Source organism: Nelumbo lutea, chromosome 1 (genome assembly GCF_056320005.1).
Source record: "Nelumbo lutea isolate HS-2025 chromosome 1, American lotus-T2T, whole genome shotgun sequence".
In the NCBI taxonomy this organism is placed as follows: domain Eukaryota; kingdom Viridiplantae; phylum Streptophyta; class Magnoliopsida; order Proteales; family Nelumbonaceae; genus Nelumbo; species Nelumbo lutea.
The window spans coordinates 22,985,575-23,003,295 of record NC_142684.1 but is presented as its reverse complement, the minus strand read 5'-3'; the positions used below and the strand labels follow the sequence as shown (position 1 = coordinate 23,003,295).

At 42.0% G+C, this 17,721-nt stretch overlaps 1 protein-coding gene across 1 annotated transcript; it reads right to left on the bottom strand.

Moving 5' to 3' along the window:
• Nucleotides 1-1,385: 1,385 nt before the first annotated feature.
• LOC148873938 (NAC domain-containing protein 2-like) lies at nucleotides 1,386-3,282 on the bottom strand. The gene is made up of 3 exons (XM_088966750.1): nucleotides 3,058-3,282; nucleotides 2,694-2,968; nucleotides 1,386-2,233 (listed from the first exon to the last, which is right to left on the bottom strand). The coding sequence occupies exons 1-3, from the start codon at nucleotides 3,215-3,217 to the stop codon at nucleotides 1,763-1,765; spliced, it is 906 nt and encodes a 301-aa protein (XP_088822876.1). The 5' UTR covers nucleotides 3,218-3,282; the 3' UTR covers nucleotides 1,386-1,762.
• Between the last annotated feature and the right edge of the window lie 14,439 nt (nucleotides 3,283-17,721).

The window sequence follows — 17,721 nt, the reverse complement described above, 5'->3', positions numbered from 1 at the left end:
TTCTTATTTGTGTTAATATAAGCACTTATGAGAAAAATAGCTTACCAAACATCTCCATCCCAATAGGTGCTTAAAAACATAACAAGTGATTTGACAAGTGAATCACCAAACAAACTTAAGTGGTTGTTAAAATAAATACTTTTAAAAAGTATTTACGCAATAATTACTTCTTTTAACAACCACTTAATCATCAAACAATGCCATAATCAGATACTGGTCAACAGTACACTCAAAATTAATAACTCACCGGTGAAACCTAATCAGAACTCGAAAGCTCAGTGTGTTACTGGTTCACGGGTCCAATCGCCCAATCTGGTCCGAGTATGAAACATTGTTGTTAATGTTAATAATCGTTTGGTGCCATTGACCGGTGAATTCTCCAGGTCAGTCTAGGTTTTTCCATGCCTGATGCGGTTCACATATTCTTGAGCCAATTTATCCAATGGGCCGGTCCAGTTCACATTAAGTGACTTTTCCCATCTAACATCCACTGCCATTCAAGACAAAGACATGGTAACACATGGACGTTGCGCACCAGCCACTTATGTCAAATGACAGGAAGAAAGAAGAAAAGCAACTCAAAAAAGTTGTTTTGTTACTTTCAGTTGGAGAAAACGCGTTACTTCAGTTTGTATATTTAAGGATGTTGGCTCGGGTTAAATCCAGTTGGATTGATTTTATAGGATTAGGTTAGGGTAAAGTATATTTGATTTAGGTCGAATTAGGGTTTTGATTTTTTGACTTAAATCGGATTTGGGTTTTGATTGATCCGCCCTACGGGTTATGATACCTTGCATATATACTAAATATTTTTGCAATTTTTTGATTTTTAAAAGTTTATAATTTATTTTATATTGATTTTGATTTTGTTTTCTTTTTTTAAATAGAAAAAATAACACCTTAACATCTATAAAACATTTTTTTACTTAAACAATTGTATTTTAAATCTTCAAAATGTGTTAAAAAATATATTTAAAATTACATGGGTTACACCGTATAGGATCAGGTTGGGTTCAGGAATCATATATTTTTAAGCCGAGTCCGGTCGGGTTTGGATTGGAGTGCTGGAGGGTCGGATTAGGGTTGAGGCAAACCCGTTCCAAACCCGACCCGTTGATTCAATGTACCAAAAGATGCTTTTTTAAAGTCATGATTCAACGAGGGCCCACCATGAAGCGACCCATCCTTCTCAAGAGTCTAGACCGTCCGATTTGCCCAAGAGGTCCAATTGTACGATTGAATTGTTTTACTTTGGTTCTTATCTCCGATCTATATTGATCGGTCCAACATTCTTTTCTTGAGATAAGTCAATGGTCAAATTTTCTTTGTAGGTCTCTTTCCACAAATCCAAATATTCAATCCATCCATAACTCAAAAAAAAAAAATGATAAGAACTTAAAAGATGATAATTAATCATGCGACTCGCTACACCATACCCAGTAAAGGACCCCGGGAGCAGGCCATGTATGTTATGTACATCTTGTACACTTGTATGTATTAGAATGGGGAAAATCTAACATGCAACGCGGACCACTGAATCACTGTGACCAACTGGAGTCCCTACCTGATTCATGTGATGCCCCAATGCATGTTAGCAAAACCCATTTAACGTAACTAGCTCCTACGACTCATGTGCTGTTCTCGCACGTGCACAGTCATGGACTTCGGCCTCGTGTGCGGTGCAAGTATCCGGTGTTGCATGCACCACGGAGGAAGAATGTAGCGGCCCCACACATCTAATCTGAGATTTCGATCACCCGCATCAGAATGGCTTCTGCAGGTACATGAACATATCCTGTAATGGGTTGAGCTCATTGCTCTGGTGATTGAGTAGGGCAAACGGGTTGTCAGCGGCACCGCCAATGGCGTCCATGTAATTAAACTGAAATCCTAGGGGTTTCTCGTAATCCTTCCACTTCGGCTGGCTCTGGACCTCCCTCTCGCAAGTGAATTCCGGTGACACCACGTGCTCCGAGCAGCTCGAATCCGGGTGTAACTTCGGTATCGAATCCGACGTGTCGAAGTACATCATGTCATTCATCGCCGGTGCCGTTACCGTCGCTGGACGTTGCTCCAGTATGTCCCGGCGGTATGATATGGTTTCTGGCTTCTGATCTTTGATATCCGAGCAAGTTGACGACGGAGCAAGCGCCGATTTCCGATCGAATGTAGTGAAATTCTTCTCTCTGCCACCTTTCTTGTTGTAGATACGACACAGCACCCAGTCGTCCAGCTGCAGATCAATCAACGTCAGATAAGAATCTAAAATACCCGATTAGAGAGAATCAAAACCACACCCGAAATTATCTTTGGTTTTTTCAGGAATCTAATTCTTTCCGTTTTGGGGAACATGAAAAATAATAGAGGTGATGTATGATGGATACCCTACATCATTGTTCCACAATAATAATATACGTCGACGGATGAGTTTTAAGAGCTTTTCTCATTTTCAAAGGACCCACCCATAATTCGTATTATGATGATGATGTGGTAGGGTCCATTGAGAAGGATAGACCTCCCGATACAATAATACAGGGCAACTCCAGAAAGACTATTTTGCCCCCTATGCGACCAGTGAGATTCACTTGGCGCCCATGGTCTCCTCTTCGTTTTCTGTTTGAGTTTATCACATTTTAATTGTCTATTTTACCCTTTAGAACATGAATTTATTACGAGGAAGGATAGGCAAGTACTCTTAGGCTGTTCTTCTTGCGAGCCGACCTATCGACGTCGGCGAGGCGATACTCATGCATGATCCAGTTGGTTTTCTCGCCCCTGGGAGCCTTTCCGGCGTAAAACACCAGCGCTTTCTTTATTCCGATAGTTTTTGGATGTCCAATCGGCTTATCCGCTCCGGTAGCCTTCCAGTAACCGGAGCCGGCTGCCCGGTTCGGTCTCGATCCGTTTGGATACTTCCGGTCTCGGGGAGAGAAGAAATACCACTCTTTCTCACCATACAACGCCATCCCTGCACAAACGCAAACCTCAATCTCAGTCAATCCACTTAAATCACTAATCAAAACAACAAAAATTTGATCAAGGACGAATGAAAAATACCAGGAAGCTGCCACGGATCGTATTTGTAGAGATCAATCTCTGCGATGATCGGAACGGCGATGGACTGAGACGCACATTTCCGACAAAGATAGTGCACCACTAGCTCATCATCCGTCGGATGGAATCTGAATCCCGGCGGTAACTGCAAATCTGACGTCATTTATATTCTTCGAGTCTCCTCTCTCACCCTTTTCTCTTCTTCTCTTCTCCAAAGACGGCTGTTGAAACTTAAAACTCGGGAGAGAGCGGGGTATTTATAGAGGGAAGACGCCACGTGTCTAAATCGCCAGTGATGCCTAGAACTACACGTGGGCATGACCATCCCGCCTTGAGGACGAAGAGGGGCTGACCGCCTCCGGACACGCGTCGAGTGTCGAAAGTGGCATCGCCACGTGTTGATACGCCGCAATTGGTGATTTTGTCATTCCTTGCGTCACCGGTTTTGTACGCATTCGCGAGTCGGCTCGCGGGGCCAACGCTCCCCGGAATCGTTCCGATCGATCGCCCTCGGTCCTCGTGGGTTGGCGATTCAACGGAGGACGCTTATACACATCATCCGATAACGTGTGCCCCCTCGCCCACGGCCCCGGTGCTTTATCCTAACCGCACAGGAAGTCAGGACATTCCTAACCGAGTTTCATAGAGCATTCGTACCCCCACACGGCCACGCGTAGGGATCTGCTCCCAATACTGTCCAAACATGTCACTTCAGTCGTACATTGGAAATACTTCCTGTCATTCATGGGAAATATTTCCGATGTGTGAGTGTAATAGCTTACGGAGAAATACGGATACATACATGCAGAATTCTGAATTCCGCCCTCTCCCCCTATAAATCACATCTGCCCGTGAATTTGGCATCAATTCAGGGTGAAGATGCATTCCCCCCGTACTTTGGGGCTATAAAATTCTGACCTGAGCTGATTCGCCATTCTCCCTATTGAAATATGTTGGGAGCAGATTTGAACTTCTGGGAAATGAGATATTCCCGAGGCCACACGACCTGGTGGCCTGGTGGTGGGGCAATCAGATGCGCTTATACATTGAACCATGGTGTATTGTTTCACACAGGAACGAATCTCCTGACACCTGAGCAATTAGAATCTATTTCCAAGATGTAGGACCCACTAGAACATTTACTGAGGTGCTAGGTTGCTTAAATGGGGCCCATGAGTGGAAATTTTCTGGGCCAAGGAAAGCCCAGCCCAAATACTCCCTGCCCACGTAATGACATGGACCGATTACATGAAGTCATGAACAAGTTGGTTGATGTTTATCCACAGTGAGGAGGGGGGCGCATTTAATAATGTTAATTAATTAATTAATTAAGGGGTTAAAAGGGTGGTGATTGAGTGAAAGAGGATAAAAAGCGGTGGGATTTGGGTAATGAGAGTCACGTCATGACTAAGCTCACTAGACACAATGAGTGTGTACGCATGCATGCCCTTTTTTAATACTTGTTTATTGATTTTTTATTTTATTTATCAACTTTGGGAAGTGGTCTCTACGTTAGCTGCACACAGCAATACCATACTGACATATCATACTGATGTACTACTCCCTTTGACCATTGCTAGTTTACGTCAGGGTGGGAGCATGGCTACGTCCGATCCGATCCGACCGTCGGGTTGTACCGAGTCGGGTTCATATCCAATTCGGGTTTATATTACACATGAATCCATGATAGATCAGAATATCGGATTAGTTGATATTGCCTAAATTGGTTACCACTTTTAGTGGAAGGGGATTAAGGGTTGGGGACAAAGTAGGGTATGTGCATTGTCTACCAACCTTTCTATAGAGAGCTTGTAATTCCATATTTAGAGGGATGCTGAGTTATCATCATTTTGCTATTGGGTGCGTTGGCTTATTTGGGCGTTGTTTGGTATCATTCTTGTTTCTTTCAATAAATACTTATTTTTTATACTATTTTGTGTGTATTTATATTGTATATATTCATATTGAATCTTAAAAAGCAAAAAAGTATCAAGCACCTGTATGGAGATGGTACGGAAGAAATGGAAATGCTTTTGGGTTTGGAGAAATGGCAAATACTACCAAATACATATACTTAGATTATATATGTACGGCAATTTTGGATGGGATGGGTAATGGGTTATAGATTTGAGGGGCCTATTGATTTATCCGGGTCGGGTTAGGATTTAGTCAAATATGCTCCAAACCCGACTGTTGACATCCCCATCCCCATCTATCGCCATGTACCTGAGAATTTTGTAGGCTTACTAGGTTGAATTTATCATTTTGATATATAATAGTCTGAACCGACCCGAATGGGAGCACGCCTGACCTTTCTTTGGTGCTAAGAAAATGTCGACACCGTTGGTTTTGACTATTTTTGTGGCGAACAGAGGACAGAGGGTCATGGCCGCCGGGGACCGAGTCGTGGCAACAGCTAGCAAATAGCAATACTAGGAACCTTCGCGCTAGTACCACGCAAGGGGCGGCCTGGACATTAATGGAGCAGGAAATGGTGGACTGTAAACAAGGGCAATCTTATCTCACTGGTCTTCATTCTCCCAGTAAGCATCTGCTTGTTCCACGTGCTGGTAATCATCGTAAGAGTTGAAAAAATATTTAAAAAGAAAAAATGGAAAAAGAAGAAGAGCAAGAAGAATCTTGGAGTTAGACTTGAATTGGATCGGATGGTCGGACCATAAAATTGGGAAAACTGAGTTAAACAGGTTAATTGTCAGTAAAACTGAGACGCATTGAGCATTTTGATTTTTAGTTTGGTTGGAGTCTTACGATATTGGTTTGTAGGAATAGGGGTCCGTTTGGCTTATGGGAATAGGAGTTCGGAATTGGAATCAGAAGGATTTATTTTAATTTTAACTGTTTGGTTGGACGAAATCAGAATTCCATTCTCATTCTTATTGGAATGACATTCCTTCATTTGAGGGAATGGTCATTCCTTCCCCCTCTCTTGGGAATGAAAATCTATTCCTATAAATTTTGATTCTGATTCTGATTTCAGTCTGAAACAAACAGGTGAGGAGAATAGACTATTTCGATTTTGATTCCAAGGGATTCTGATTCTAAATCCGATTCTGATTCCAACTATAAATCAAACGGACCCTAAAAAGACACCTATGCTATTACAAAAAAAAAAAAAAAAAACTCATGCTATTACCAAAAAAATGCCATACATCAACTACATGCAAAATATTTGGCCTCTATCTGATTGGAGGACATTATTATGTTAGTTTTAGGATTTAGGATTTGAGATTTAAATGTGAAAACTGAAAAGAAAGAGGTGGTACCAATGATAAAAGTGAAGTAATGCCCCAACTTACTAAATGGCAGTACAGAAATCTCATCCACAACCGGTTCAGTTTTTTAATCACAGTTGGGCAGACAAGCCAGCAGATCGGATAGGGATTGTGTTGTTGACAACATGTCTAGCCATGTAGCTCCAAAGAACAAGACATGATCGACTAGGAATCTTCCATGTGGCAGCTCAATTGGTGGGCTAAGTAGGGCTGTCAAATGGACTAGATTTGGTCCAATCTGATCCAGTTCAATGTGAATCCATTATAAATGGATTAGGTCCAATTCAATTCAATGAATATTTTGGACTGGTTCAATCTGTTCAAATTCGTTTTGATTTAGACTGATTTCAACTTAAACCCGGTCTATTGATACCTACATTCTTATCTTATATTAATGAACTAGATATTGACTTAATCCAATCTAATTTAATGTAAATTTATTACAAACAGACCAGGTCCAATCCAATCTAATAAATATTTTGGACCGATTCCAATATGTCTTATTGGCCTGTCCAAATTAAATTTGGACTGGGCGGGATCCAATCCAAAACCGGTCCATTAACACCCTTAGGGCCAAGATGACTCCATCTGTTCACAAATTTGACCAGTTTTTATGTGGTAAGATTCAGCCAGAAGGCCCTTGGCCGTATAACAACAACCCCGTGTTATCTGGCTGAGGTGAGCAAGCTACGGGCTCCAACACGAAGACAAACCTGTTTTCCTCTCTGTTGGGCACCAAGAATTAGAATCTTCAAGCCTCTACATCTATACTAAAACAGAGAAAGTAAGCTGAACAAAGATAGAGAATTCATAAAGATGAGATGAGATAAGCCACCCATAAAAGAATTTGAGAATTTGACCGGTGATGACATGTATTTATGGATTAGGATAAGATGTCATCTCCCACTTTAGGTGTTTGATGTGGGCCCTTAAATGAACCCCTATATTAAAAAATGGGAGAATATTGTAGAGAAGGATAAATGAAGGGATCATGGGGTTTATCTGATTCAGTAGCCCTCCAATAACTAATAGTCAGAGTAGACTGAACAGTGCTGTGTTAGCTCTGCAAATGGTGAAGGACACATACAATGTGTTTGTAAAATGTTCGAAGTGGAGATGATTCCCTGATGATTCACTCATTATCTTCTATCCCTATCTGCTAGGATGTGTGGCTTGCCATATTATTTATCTTTTATGTTATCCTGCTAGAAGCTGAAATGGGGTGTCTCACATCAGTGATATCTTCTCTGCATCAAAGGTCTCTGGTACATTTGCTGTGTCTATATGATAATATTCTAGCTTCATGCCCAATGGAAAAAAAAATCACAAATATGTGGCAGAATGTTTTGTTAAAGAGAGAGACAAAACGACAAATATAAGAGTACAAATTTGACCATAGCTCCTACCTAATTGTGGGTCACCTTGACATCAACTCAGCCCACAAAAGAGCACAAGCTAAGATAATGGATTGTCACCTTCTCTTCATTGAACAAATTCGGGCTCAACTGATTCTAGCCAATTGGAAAAAGAGAAAAAAGAACCCCCCTTTTTAGACAGTTCTTTAGCCTAACAGTTTGAAACTTTGAATGGTTAAGCATCCAAGTGGGTTGAACAGTTGAAGCATGATTTATGGAGCAAGCCATTTGACCTTGATCAGTAGACTATTATTAAAGCTTTGATAACTTGAAATGAGTTACAGTTGTGATAGTCATCTCAATGTATATTAATGCTGGTGTAATTAATTAAATCTTGTAGCTGAGCCTCATATAAATTAAGCAAACCTTAACTAAATGATTAATCACAAATCATGGGTCATGTTGGCCAACATCAAATGCTTAGTAAATAATATTTTGTCCAAGTAGGTAAAATAAACAAGGCAACTAGGCAACTTGCTGGCCGACTGGTCAGGCGATCTTTTATTTATCTTACAGTAAGAAAAAAAAATGCAAGTTGTACCAAGGTGATTTTCCAGTAATCTTAGTGAAAAAAATAATTAACATTAACAATAAAGCAAGTTGCTCATCGATCGATCGACCGATCGGGCGCTTTTTTTTTTGTTTAAATTAGAAATAAAAAATAATGCAAATTGCACCCCAGGTGGTTTTTTGTTCAACTTTATCAAGTTGATGAATTTGGTTGAATAAGAGAATTTACAAATATTTAACTAAAGCACGAGTTGGGCAGGATTTGGTTTTCTTGGATAGATCACCACTATGAACATGGAATATTCTTCGGTGGAATTTGTCCTCCTGGAATATCTTAATTCATGGAACGAATAGAAAAAGAGAGAAGTACATAAGCTTGGGGCCCATGAAGACTAAATTCTTCATCATTCACTAAAGTTGGCTTGATAGAAAATAAGTGAGAAACAAAAGCTGGGAACCAAACACAGCCTTAATATCTTTACCTTTTTGAGTTGGATAGCCTCAATGGGTAAGTTAACCAAGAAAAAAAAATAAATCTGAAGTCTAATACAGCTGAACTAGAAAGCTACATGCCCATAAAGAATGCATGCAGGACGTAAGCTTGATTCATTAGTTAGTTGGTGAGAGAAGCTTCCAGAGATGACAGATTATTAATTGTTAAGAGGAGGAAAAGAAGACAAAATAAATCTGGCTTAATGCAGCAATAATAAAGCTTGTGATGGTGATTTTTTAATTGGGGGAGGAGTACAGATTTCAGTGATCGATAATTGGTTTCGTAATGAAGGGGGTGGGTGGATGAAGAGAGACTTGACGTTATTGATGGGCTTGCTTTTGATGAGATTGTGATTTGTTTCCTTGTTGAGTGCATGAATAAGCAATTACCATTGGGCCATGTTTCGTCATGCATAGGTCTTCATGTAACGTGGCGACCCTTGGGCTCGGCCCACAGCCCCACACAAAACCTCTAAAGTCTGTGAACTGTGATTGTCTGTCTCATTACATGTAATGGTCCTCCTTGAAGATTGAAGAAGCTACAATATGTTTTCTGTTGTCTCTGTCTAGAAGTTCTTGACCCATTCACTAACCCGGCCGGTTCGGTTTAACCTTCCCCAGAACCACACGGATGGTCCTCTCCATGCATCATCCCCTTAAAAGTATAAGAAGTCGAAAAATAAATTATTTATTTGAACAAAACTAAAAGGCTATTAATTATTGTTTTTGCTAGGGTTGCTGGTCACTATTATTGGTATGATGACTATTAATAATACTGTATCACTTATATAGTTAAATAGTGAAGTGGTGTAGTTGGTGGTCCAAAAGGTGGGTTCCGGATTTCTAGATGGAATGACATTATTCATGGAATGGAGTTCATAAAAAGAGAGTTGGTAGGATGATAAAAAATTAATATTGATATTATTTATTAGTATTGAATAATGGACTTTGATCAGAGGTTGGGTTGCTCATAACCTCTTTTGTGTATCTGTAAGGGTAAGGTTGTATACATTTGTCATTCTCTAGGGCTAGTGCATTCCTGCCTTTTCTTTTTCTTTTTTTTTTTCCTAATAAAAATATATTAGCAATGGTTAACGAATCAGAAGATGGAATTGTTGAATTCTATAATTAATTATTTAGGCTGTGTTTGAAAGCAATGTGAAATATTATTGATGTAAAAGTTTATGCTGATTCATTTTTTTTGGCGTTTGGATGGAGTGTAAATCAAGATTGATGTAAAACTTTATTTCGGTTTAAATTTGTTGATGTTTGGACGGAGTGGAGTTTTGCATCGTAAATTGATGTAAAACCTCATCTAAAATAAAGTTTTACATCGATTATTGATGTAAATACTACATTTATAAAATCGATATAAAAATTCTACGCTTTTCATCATGCTTTTCAAAGCTTAATTTTAACTTTTGTACAATTCAGTGTAAAACCTCATAGATAAACTTTTACATAGATGACATTTTAGATCGCTTCCAAACATAACCTTACACTCAATTTGAAAGGAGTACAAATACAAATTTGTAAACTACATATTTGTATTTGTACTCCTTGTGCCTTAAAGTGTTGATGAATAATGGTGTTTTTTTGGTGGATTGTTTAGTTCGTCAATATGAATTGTTTTTGTTGTTACATAAATCATGTTCTTGGTTATATGTGGACTTTTTTGTTTTCAAAACTGAAAAAACATCTTCTGCGATTTTTGTTTTTAAGGAGTTTGGTTTTATCTGCAAATTTTGTTCTAAAAATCATCATTTTGATGGTTCTAAAAATATGAATTATTATTTTTAAACAAAATCCAACTAATTTTTGTTTTTCAGAACCAAACTAACGTGTTTTTGTTTTCTCCCCTGATATAATAATTTCAAAAACAAATGACAATAAAGGCATTCATTTGTGGATACCCTTTGCTTAACCAATTTTCGGGTTTTTTTAACAAATATAGATTGCTGATTTTTTATGTGGGGCCTACCTTGCAATACTAGAAGCTGCTTTGTGTAGAATTTGGATTAGCTGGACGCTTTAGTTGTTCAGAGGGCTGTGGAACCAATGATGAGGTTCCACGTTAATATTAAATTCATGGACCACAGTATAAAAAATGCAAACCTTATCATTGGTTCCACAGTCGCTGAACAGCTAAAATTGAATTTCAGTGCTCACCTCTAAGACTTGGTGATTAAGCAAGGTTTTATGATTGACTTAGTGATGAGGGTAGATTTGGCCCTCTAGTGAAATTGCGACACGTGGCACCACGTGACAACTAGACAAACACCTAGGCAACAACTTACGAAGTTGGTGACCCACCCGGGCATCGGTTTGGCTGGCTTGGCGCAACATGCACACGGCCTGCGCGTGGCCTGGCGTGACCTGCGAGGCCTGGCGTGACCTATGGGCGGCCTGCGCGACCTGCGTGCGGCCTATGAGACCTACGTGCGGCCTGCGCGACCTAGCCGACCTGGATCAGCCTAGCACATGATCTGACCTAGCCGCCCATAAGACGCCCACTGATGAACCACAATGGCTTACCCTGCGAGCTCGGTAGCTCACCAAGGAGCTCGCCAAGGAGCTCGGTAGCTCACCAAAGAGCTCACCAAGGAGCTAGGCAGCTCTCCAAGGAGCTCGCCACCCAAGGAACTCAGCAGCTCGGCAAAGCTCGCCACAAGCAGTTCGGCATAGCCCAAGGAGCTAGGCAGCTCTCCAAGCAGCTTGCCACCAAGGAGCTCGGTAGCTCGGCAAAGCTCGCCACAAGCAGTTTGGCATAGCCCAAGGAGCTCGGCATAGCTCCCCCGGACAACTCGCCACTTGTAGGGTAGCTCGGTACAGAAGAGTAGTTTGGCGTATCGCAAGAAGATCTCCTACCTGGCAACCTGGCCTAGACACCCACCCGCCAACTGACACAGGCGCTAACCTGACAACCTGGCCCAGACACCGACCCGCTGACTGACACAGGCGCCGCCCTAACAACCTGGCCCAGGCGCCAACTTGGCCGCCTGACACAAACGCCAACCTGACTACCTCGAGAAGTTCACCACCGTACCCCGATTTTGATGGGATGTGACAAGTCTTACCGTTTGGAGGTTTTTCACCCACCTAACCCGCGAGGACTCCGATATATAAAGACCTCACCCCCCAAAGGGGAGAGGGATGGAAAAAATGGAGGTAATCCCTGCTCTCTAGCTCTCTCGTTTCCCCAATATCATCTTCAAAGCTCTCTACAATCAGAGTGCTAACTTAAGCGTCGGAGAGCCCCTACTGGGAAAATACCCCCGGGTCCAATGATTCAGTTCTCGCAGGTCCCTTAGCTCCCACCGCCTAGAAAGAGGAGGAAAAGATGGAGTTCTCGCAGGTCCCTCAGCTCCCATTGCCTACAAAGGAAAGAAGACCACCTCATGCAGAGGGCAGTCGGGTTGCGTTGCACCAGGGAGCTCCACCATTGTCTAAGTCACAGGCCGCCTAGTAGAGAGCTCTCCACCAGGGAGTTCGCCACCAGGGAGCTCGCTACCAGGCAGTTCGCCACCAGGGAGTTCGCCACTAGGCTGTTCGCCACCAGGCAGTTTGTCACTAGGCAATTCGCCACCAGGGAGCTCGCCACCAGGCAGTTCGCCCCTAGGCAGTTCTCCACCAAGCAGTTCGCCACCAAGCAGTTTGCCACTAGGGAGATCGCCGCCAGGGTGCTCACCACCAGGCAGTTCGCCACCAGGGAGCTCACCATCAGGCAGTTCGCCCCTAGACAGTTCTCCACCAGGAAGTTCGCCACCAAGGCATGTCACCATCGGGTCAAATAACAAGGTACTTAGCCAAAAAAAAATTATACATCACAAAAAATTGGTACGTGACCAAAAACGGTTACATCAATTGGCGTTGTCTGTGGGAACACGCTACAAAAAGCTAAGTTCTCATCTTACCAAAGCTAAGTCCTCACTTTTTAGAAATTGAAGCTATCGCTTTATAGTTTACATTTTTTATGAACTCAAAGACTATGCAGGAAGCTAACAGACTAAGTAGCTCTACCAACCTTACCTTCAATTCAGATAATGCCTCATTGGTCCACTCCGCAAGGTCCACCCTACAAAGATGAGCTCTTCGTGGCTTCCGTGGGGGTTGGCGGCCAACAGACTACATAGGCGCCCTTACCGATTGAGCCTTCCAAGGCTCCCGTGTGAGCTGGTGACCTAAAGTTTAGTAGTGCTGCCCCTGAAGGTCGAGCTCCTAGTAGCTTCTTGTAGGAGTGGGTGACCGACATTACGAAGCTGATGTAGCACAATCATAGCTCGACACCTCACAGGCAAAGCCTATGGGCCACATTACTGCTTAAGACTTGATCGCCTCTTTGGCAAGGGCAAAGTCAAAAAAGAGTAGACTTTGAGTCACTCCCAAAGCCTACAGGCCACATTACTGCTTAAGACCCAGTTGCCTCTCCGACATGGGCAAAAGTCAAAGAAGAGTAGACTACGAGTTACTCCCAAAGCCTATGGGCCACATTACTGCTTAAGACCCAACCACCTCTCCGGCATGGGCAAAAGTCAAAGAAGAGTAGACTACGAGTCACTCCCAAAGCCTATGGGCCACAGTATTGCTAAATATTCAGCCGCTTCCTCAGCAAGAGCAAAATCAGCAAAAATGAACTATAAGTTGCCCCAGAGCCTAAGGGCTACACTATTGAACTGGCGGAGACCCCCTCACCTTACTGGCAGCTCACCACATACAGGCAGCTCCCGAAGCCTAAGGAATTGGATCAACACTTACTAGCTCGTTGACTTACGGGCCAAAAGAAGAAATCTACTCCCTTCACTGAGTTACTCTCAGCTCGGGAGTGGGGGGCAATTGATGAGGGCAGATTTGGCCCTCCAATGAAATTGTGACACATGGCACCTCGTGACAACTAGGCAAACACCCAAGCAACAACTTATGAAGTTAGTGACCCACCCGGGCACCGGTCTGGCCGGCCTGGTGTGACCTGCACGTGGCCTGGCGTGACCTGCACGCGGCCTAGCGCGACCTGCACGCGACTTGCGCGCGGCCTGCGCGGCCTGCGTGACCTGGCCGACTTGGATCAGCCTAGCACCTGATCTGACCTAGCCGCCCATAAGGCGCCCACCGATGAACCACAACGGCTTACCCCGCGAGCTCGGTAGCTCACCAAAGAGCTCGCCAAGGAGCTAGGCAGCTCTCCAAGGAGCTCGCCACCAAGGAGCCAGGTAGTTTGAAAAAGCTCGCCACAAGCAACTCGGCATAGCCCAAGGAGCTCGGCATAGCTCCCTCGGGCAGCTCGCCACTTGTAGGGTAGCTCAGTACAGAAGAGTAGTTTGGCGTATCGCAGGAAGATCTCTTGCCAAGCAACCTGGCCAAGACACCAACCCGCCAACTGACACAGGCACCGACCTGACAACCTGGCCCTAACACTGACCCGCCGACTGACACAGGTGCCAACCTGACAACCTGCCCCAGACACCAACCCGTCGACTAACGTAGGCGCCGCCCTGACATCCTAGCCCAGGTGTCGACCTGGTCGCCTGACACAAACGCCTGCCTGACGACCTCGAGGAGTTTATCACCGTTCCCTGGTTCTGACGGAATGTGACGAGTCTTACCGTTTGGAGGCTTTTCACCCACCTAATCCGCGAGGACTCCGATATATAAAGACCTCACCCCCCAAAGGGGAGAGGGATGGAAAAAATGGAGGTAATCCCTGCTCTCTAGCTCTCTCGTTTCTCCAATATCATCTTCAAAGCTCTCTACAATCAGAGTGCTAACTTAAGCGTCGGAGAGCCCCCGTCGGGAAAATACCCCTGGGTCCTCTGATTTAGTTCTCGCAAGTCCCTCAGCTCCCGCCGCTTACAAAGAGGAGGAAAAGATGGAGTTCTCGTAGGTCTGTCAGCTCCCACTGCCTACAAAGGAAAGAAGACCACCTCATGCAGAGGGCAGTTAGGTTGCACTGCACTAGGGAGCTCCACCATTCTCTAAGTCACAGGCCGCCTAGTAGGGAGCTCGCCACCAGATAGCTCTCCACCAGGCAGTTCGCCACCAGGGAGCTCGCCACCAGGTAGTTCACCCCCAAGCAGTTCTCCACCTGGCAGTTCGCCACCAGGGAGCTCGCCACCAGGGAGCTTGCCACCAGGTAGTTCGCCACCAGGGAGCTCGCCACCAGGCAGTTCGCCCCCAGGCAGTTCGCCCCAAGGCAGTTCTCCACTAGGCAGTTCGCCACCAAGTAGCTCATCACCAAAGCACGTCACCACCAGGTCAAATAACGAGGTACTTAGCCAAAAAAATTTATACATCGCAAAAAATTGGTATGTGACCTGAAACAGTTACATCACTTTGCATGTTCTTCAACAGTAGGGGATCCAGTCTTAACATTGTATGTTTTTTTATTGGCTAGAATTTATAATAAGCAAACTTATAATTAGGCGTTGTTTGCTTTTTGGTAAGTTACTTATCTAGGTAAATGCAGTTACTTGGGTAAGTTTTTCCTGGGAAACATTTACCCAGGTAAGTTCATTTACCCATTTTCTTTTATTTCTCATGTAAATAAGGCAATGACCGTTTTAACCATAAAAATCTATTATTAAAAGGGACATTTTTGTTCCATTCAAGTGTTGGAAATTTTTCTCCTAGGTGGAAAAGTTATTTACCCACCTAGGTGATGGGTATCATTTACTTAGGTAAGTGGTACCCAAGAAAATAAACTTTTCGTGATCCTCACATAAATCTGAAAAAAGAACATGAGATTCTTGGTCTATGGGAACCTAAATCCCATTGACCAACTTCCCCCTCTCAAAATCGAAAAAAGAACTTCCCCTTAATATTTTTTTAACAGAGAAACTTCTATAATAATAATAATAATAATAATAATAATAAAGCTTAAAGTTAGGTCTGTATTTGGTCTACCCGTGGATGGCTGGATTAGCCATACTTTGCTTGCTCGTTCCATATCAGCCTTATACCCATCATCATCATGTATTGTATTTTATTTTCTAGATCTATATATTGATTCTCTCTCCAAAGTTGTCATTTTTTTTTTTTAAATCTAAAAGATGCCCAAGGGAAAGAAAAAAGGTGTCATTGTAGAGTTTTTTTGGGAAAATTCTAGAACTTTCAATAGATTGGGTCTGATTGAGGACAGGATGGACATATTCCAAATTGATTATTTAATCGGTTTTATAAAATAGACTTAGGTGGCATTCGGTAGTGTGTATATATCGATTACTAGTTCCAAAGTAAAATATGGTGTTTTGTTATGTGTGGATGGTCCTTGTCCACAAAATAGCGTAGTTAGGGATGGGCCACACCCCAATTTATCGTCTACAATATTTTCTCGTAGATGGTCCACACTTTAGTGTGGACAGTTTGTGGGAGGGTTTCAGTGTAACGCACTTACGTTAAATTGGTCCAATTACTCTTATTTTATTTAATATTTTAATAATTTTAAATTTTTAATATTTTATCAATAAAATAATAAATTTTAATGTTAATACTAGCACAAGTCCAACGGTTCTCCTTCTCAATTCTTCTTTCATTATTTAAATATTCATTTTTTTATATTTTTATTAATAAAATAATATTTTGTATTTTTAATATTTAAAATAATATTTTTTAATTATTTAAAAAATGCAATCGTTGTCTACATATTGATGCTTTTCTTTTTCAATTTATTTATCATATAAAATGCAAAAATTAGACATTTTTGATCAACTGTGTAGATCTCCCATAAAATGTATGAGATACATGGAATCAAAAAGTATGTTGTGGATCAGTCTACACCACACCTACAGAACGCCATCGTGGGTGTGGACTGGTCTGGTCCACACAATCTATCCATAGTTCAGAATAGTTGTAGACTGTGGTGTGGTGTGGATTGGTCCTTGCCAAAGGGTGTGGTGTGGGCCAGTCCATATCCACCAATTTCTTATCCACACTACAAATCATCCCCTTAAAACCTATTCAATTATTGATAACTGGGTTTGACTTGATTACTTGACATCTATAATTATCTATGACCCAAAAAAATTAGGGTTGGGTGAACCATTGACATATTTGACCAGTGGGTCGATCATAAAAATATAGGTTAGGGCCCACCTTTAACAACTTGACCCGAATCAACCCGACTGCTAGACTATGATATAAAACTTGGAACTTCATTTTTTATAATATAACCTTAAGAAAAATGATAATAATTAGCTGTTTATATGTTGATAACGAAATTAATTTTTAGCAAAAATTATGGGTATGATAAAATTAGCAAACCTTTATGTATATGTTTGGTATCGATGCTACAAATACAATACTGCTGATGTGTGGGTTGGAAGCACTGTATTTTGAGAAAATGATATTTCTTTTTTTGGAATCATTGTTGTCGGGTAGGATGTTTCTTGAAACAACTTTTTTGTTTGATAGAATGTTTTCAGCATTGGTATCCATTATCTAGTGCCACATCATTACCACCTCATATTTCTATTGGCAGCGGCGGGCTGCGTTACTCTAAATCATGCCTTCCCAATTTTAAAAGCATGACTTCGGAGCATGCTTTTTTATGAAAAAATGATTTCAAACAAATGCCCATTTATTAGAACACCATTTTTTTCGGACATAGCGCTGATGTGGCACCGTTTTCTCGAGCAAGGGCAATTATGCCAAACAGACGCTATATTATTAATTACATAGTGAGTTGTTTAGAACAGAAAAACCGGTTTTGACCGAAATTATAATTGAAACCCATTGACAGGTCTAGAAAATTCGAAAGAGAATGACTCATAACTATTCTCTACTTTCTCATCCCAAGCATCTCTTATATCTCAATTTACAGTGTAATAATTGGAGACCCTCATTTTAAGATTTTATCTGTGGTAAGAAAGTTGGGAATCTCAAATCTTGTCTCACTCTGCAACTCTCACATGGAAGCCTCTGGGTCTACGATTTTGTTTGACTGATCCTCCATCTCACAAAAGGAT

Excerpts from the sequence above, each read along its gene's own strand:
- LOC148873938 (XM_088966750.1), bottom strand. The coding sequence starts at position 3,217 with ATGACGTCAGATTTGCAGTTACCGCCGGGATTCAGATTCCATCCGACG. Across the intron at positions 2,969-3,057 it reads CGATCCGTGGCAGCTTCCTG|GGATGGCGTTGTATGGTGAG; the intron begins GTATTTTTCATT and ends GCGTTTGTGCAG. Across the intron at positions 2,234-2,693 it reads GCAAGAAGAACAGCCTAAGA|CTGGACGACTGGGTGCTGTG; the intron begins GTACTTGCCTAT and ends ATTGATCTGCAG.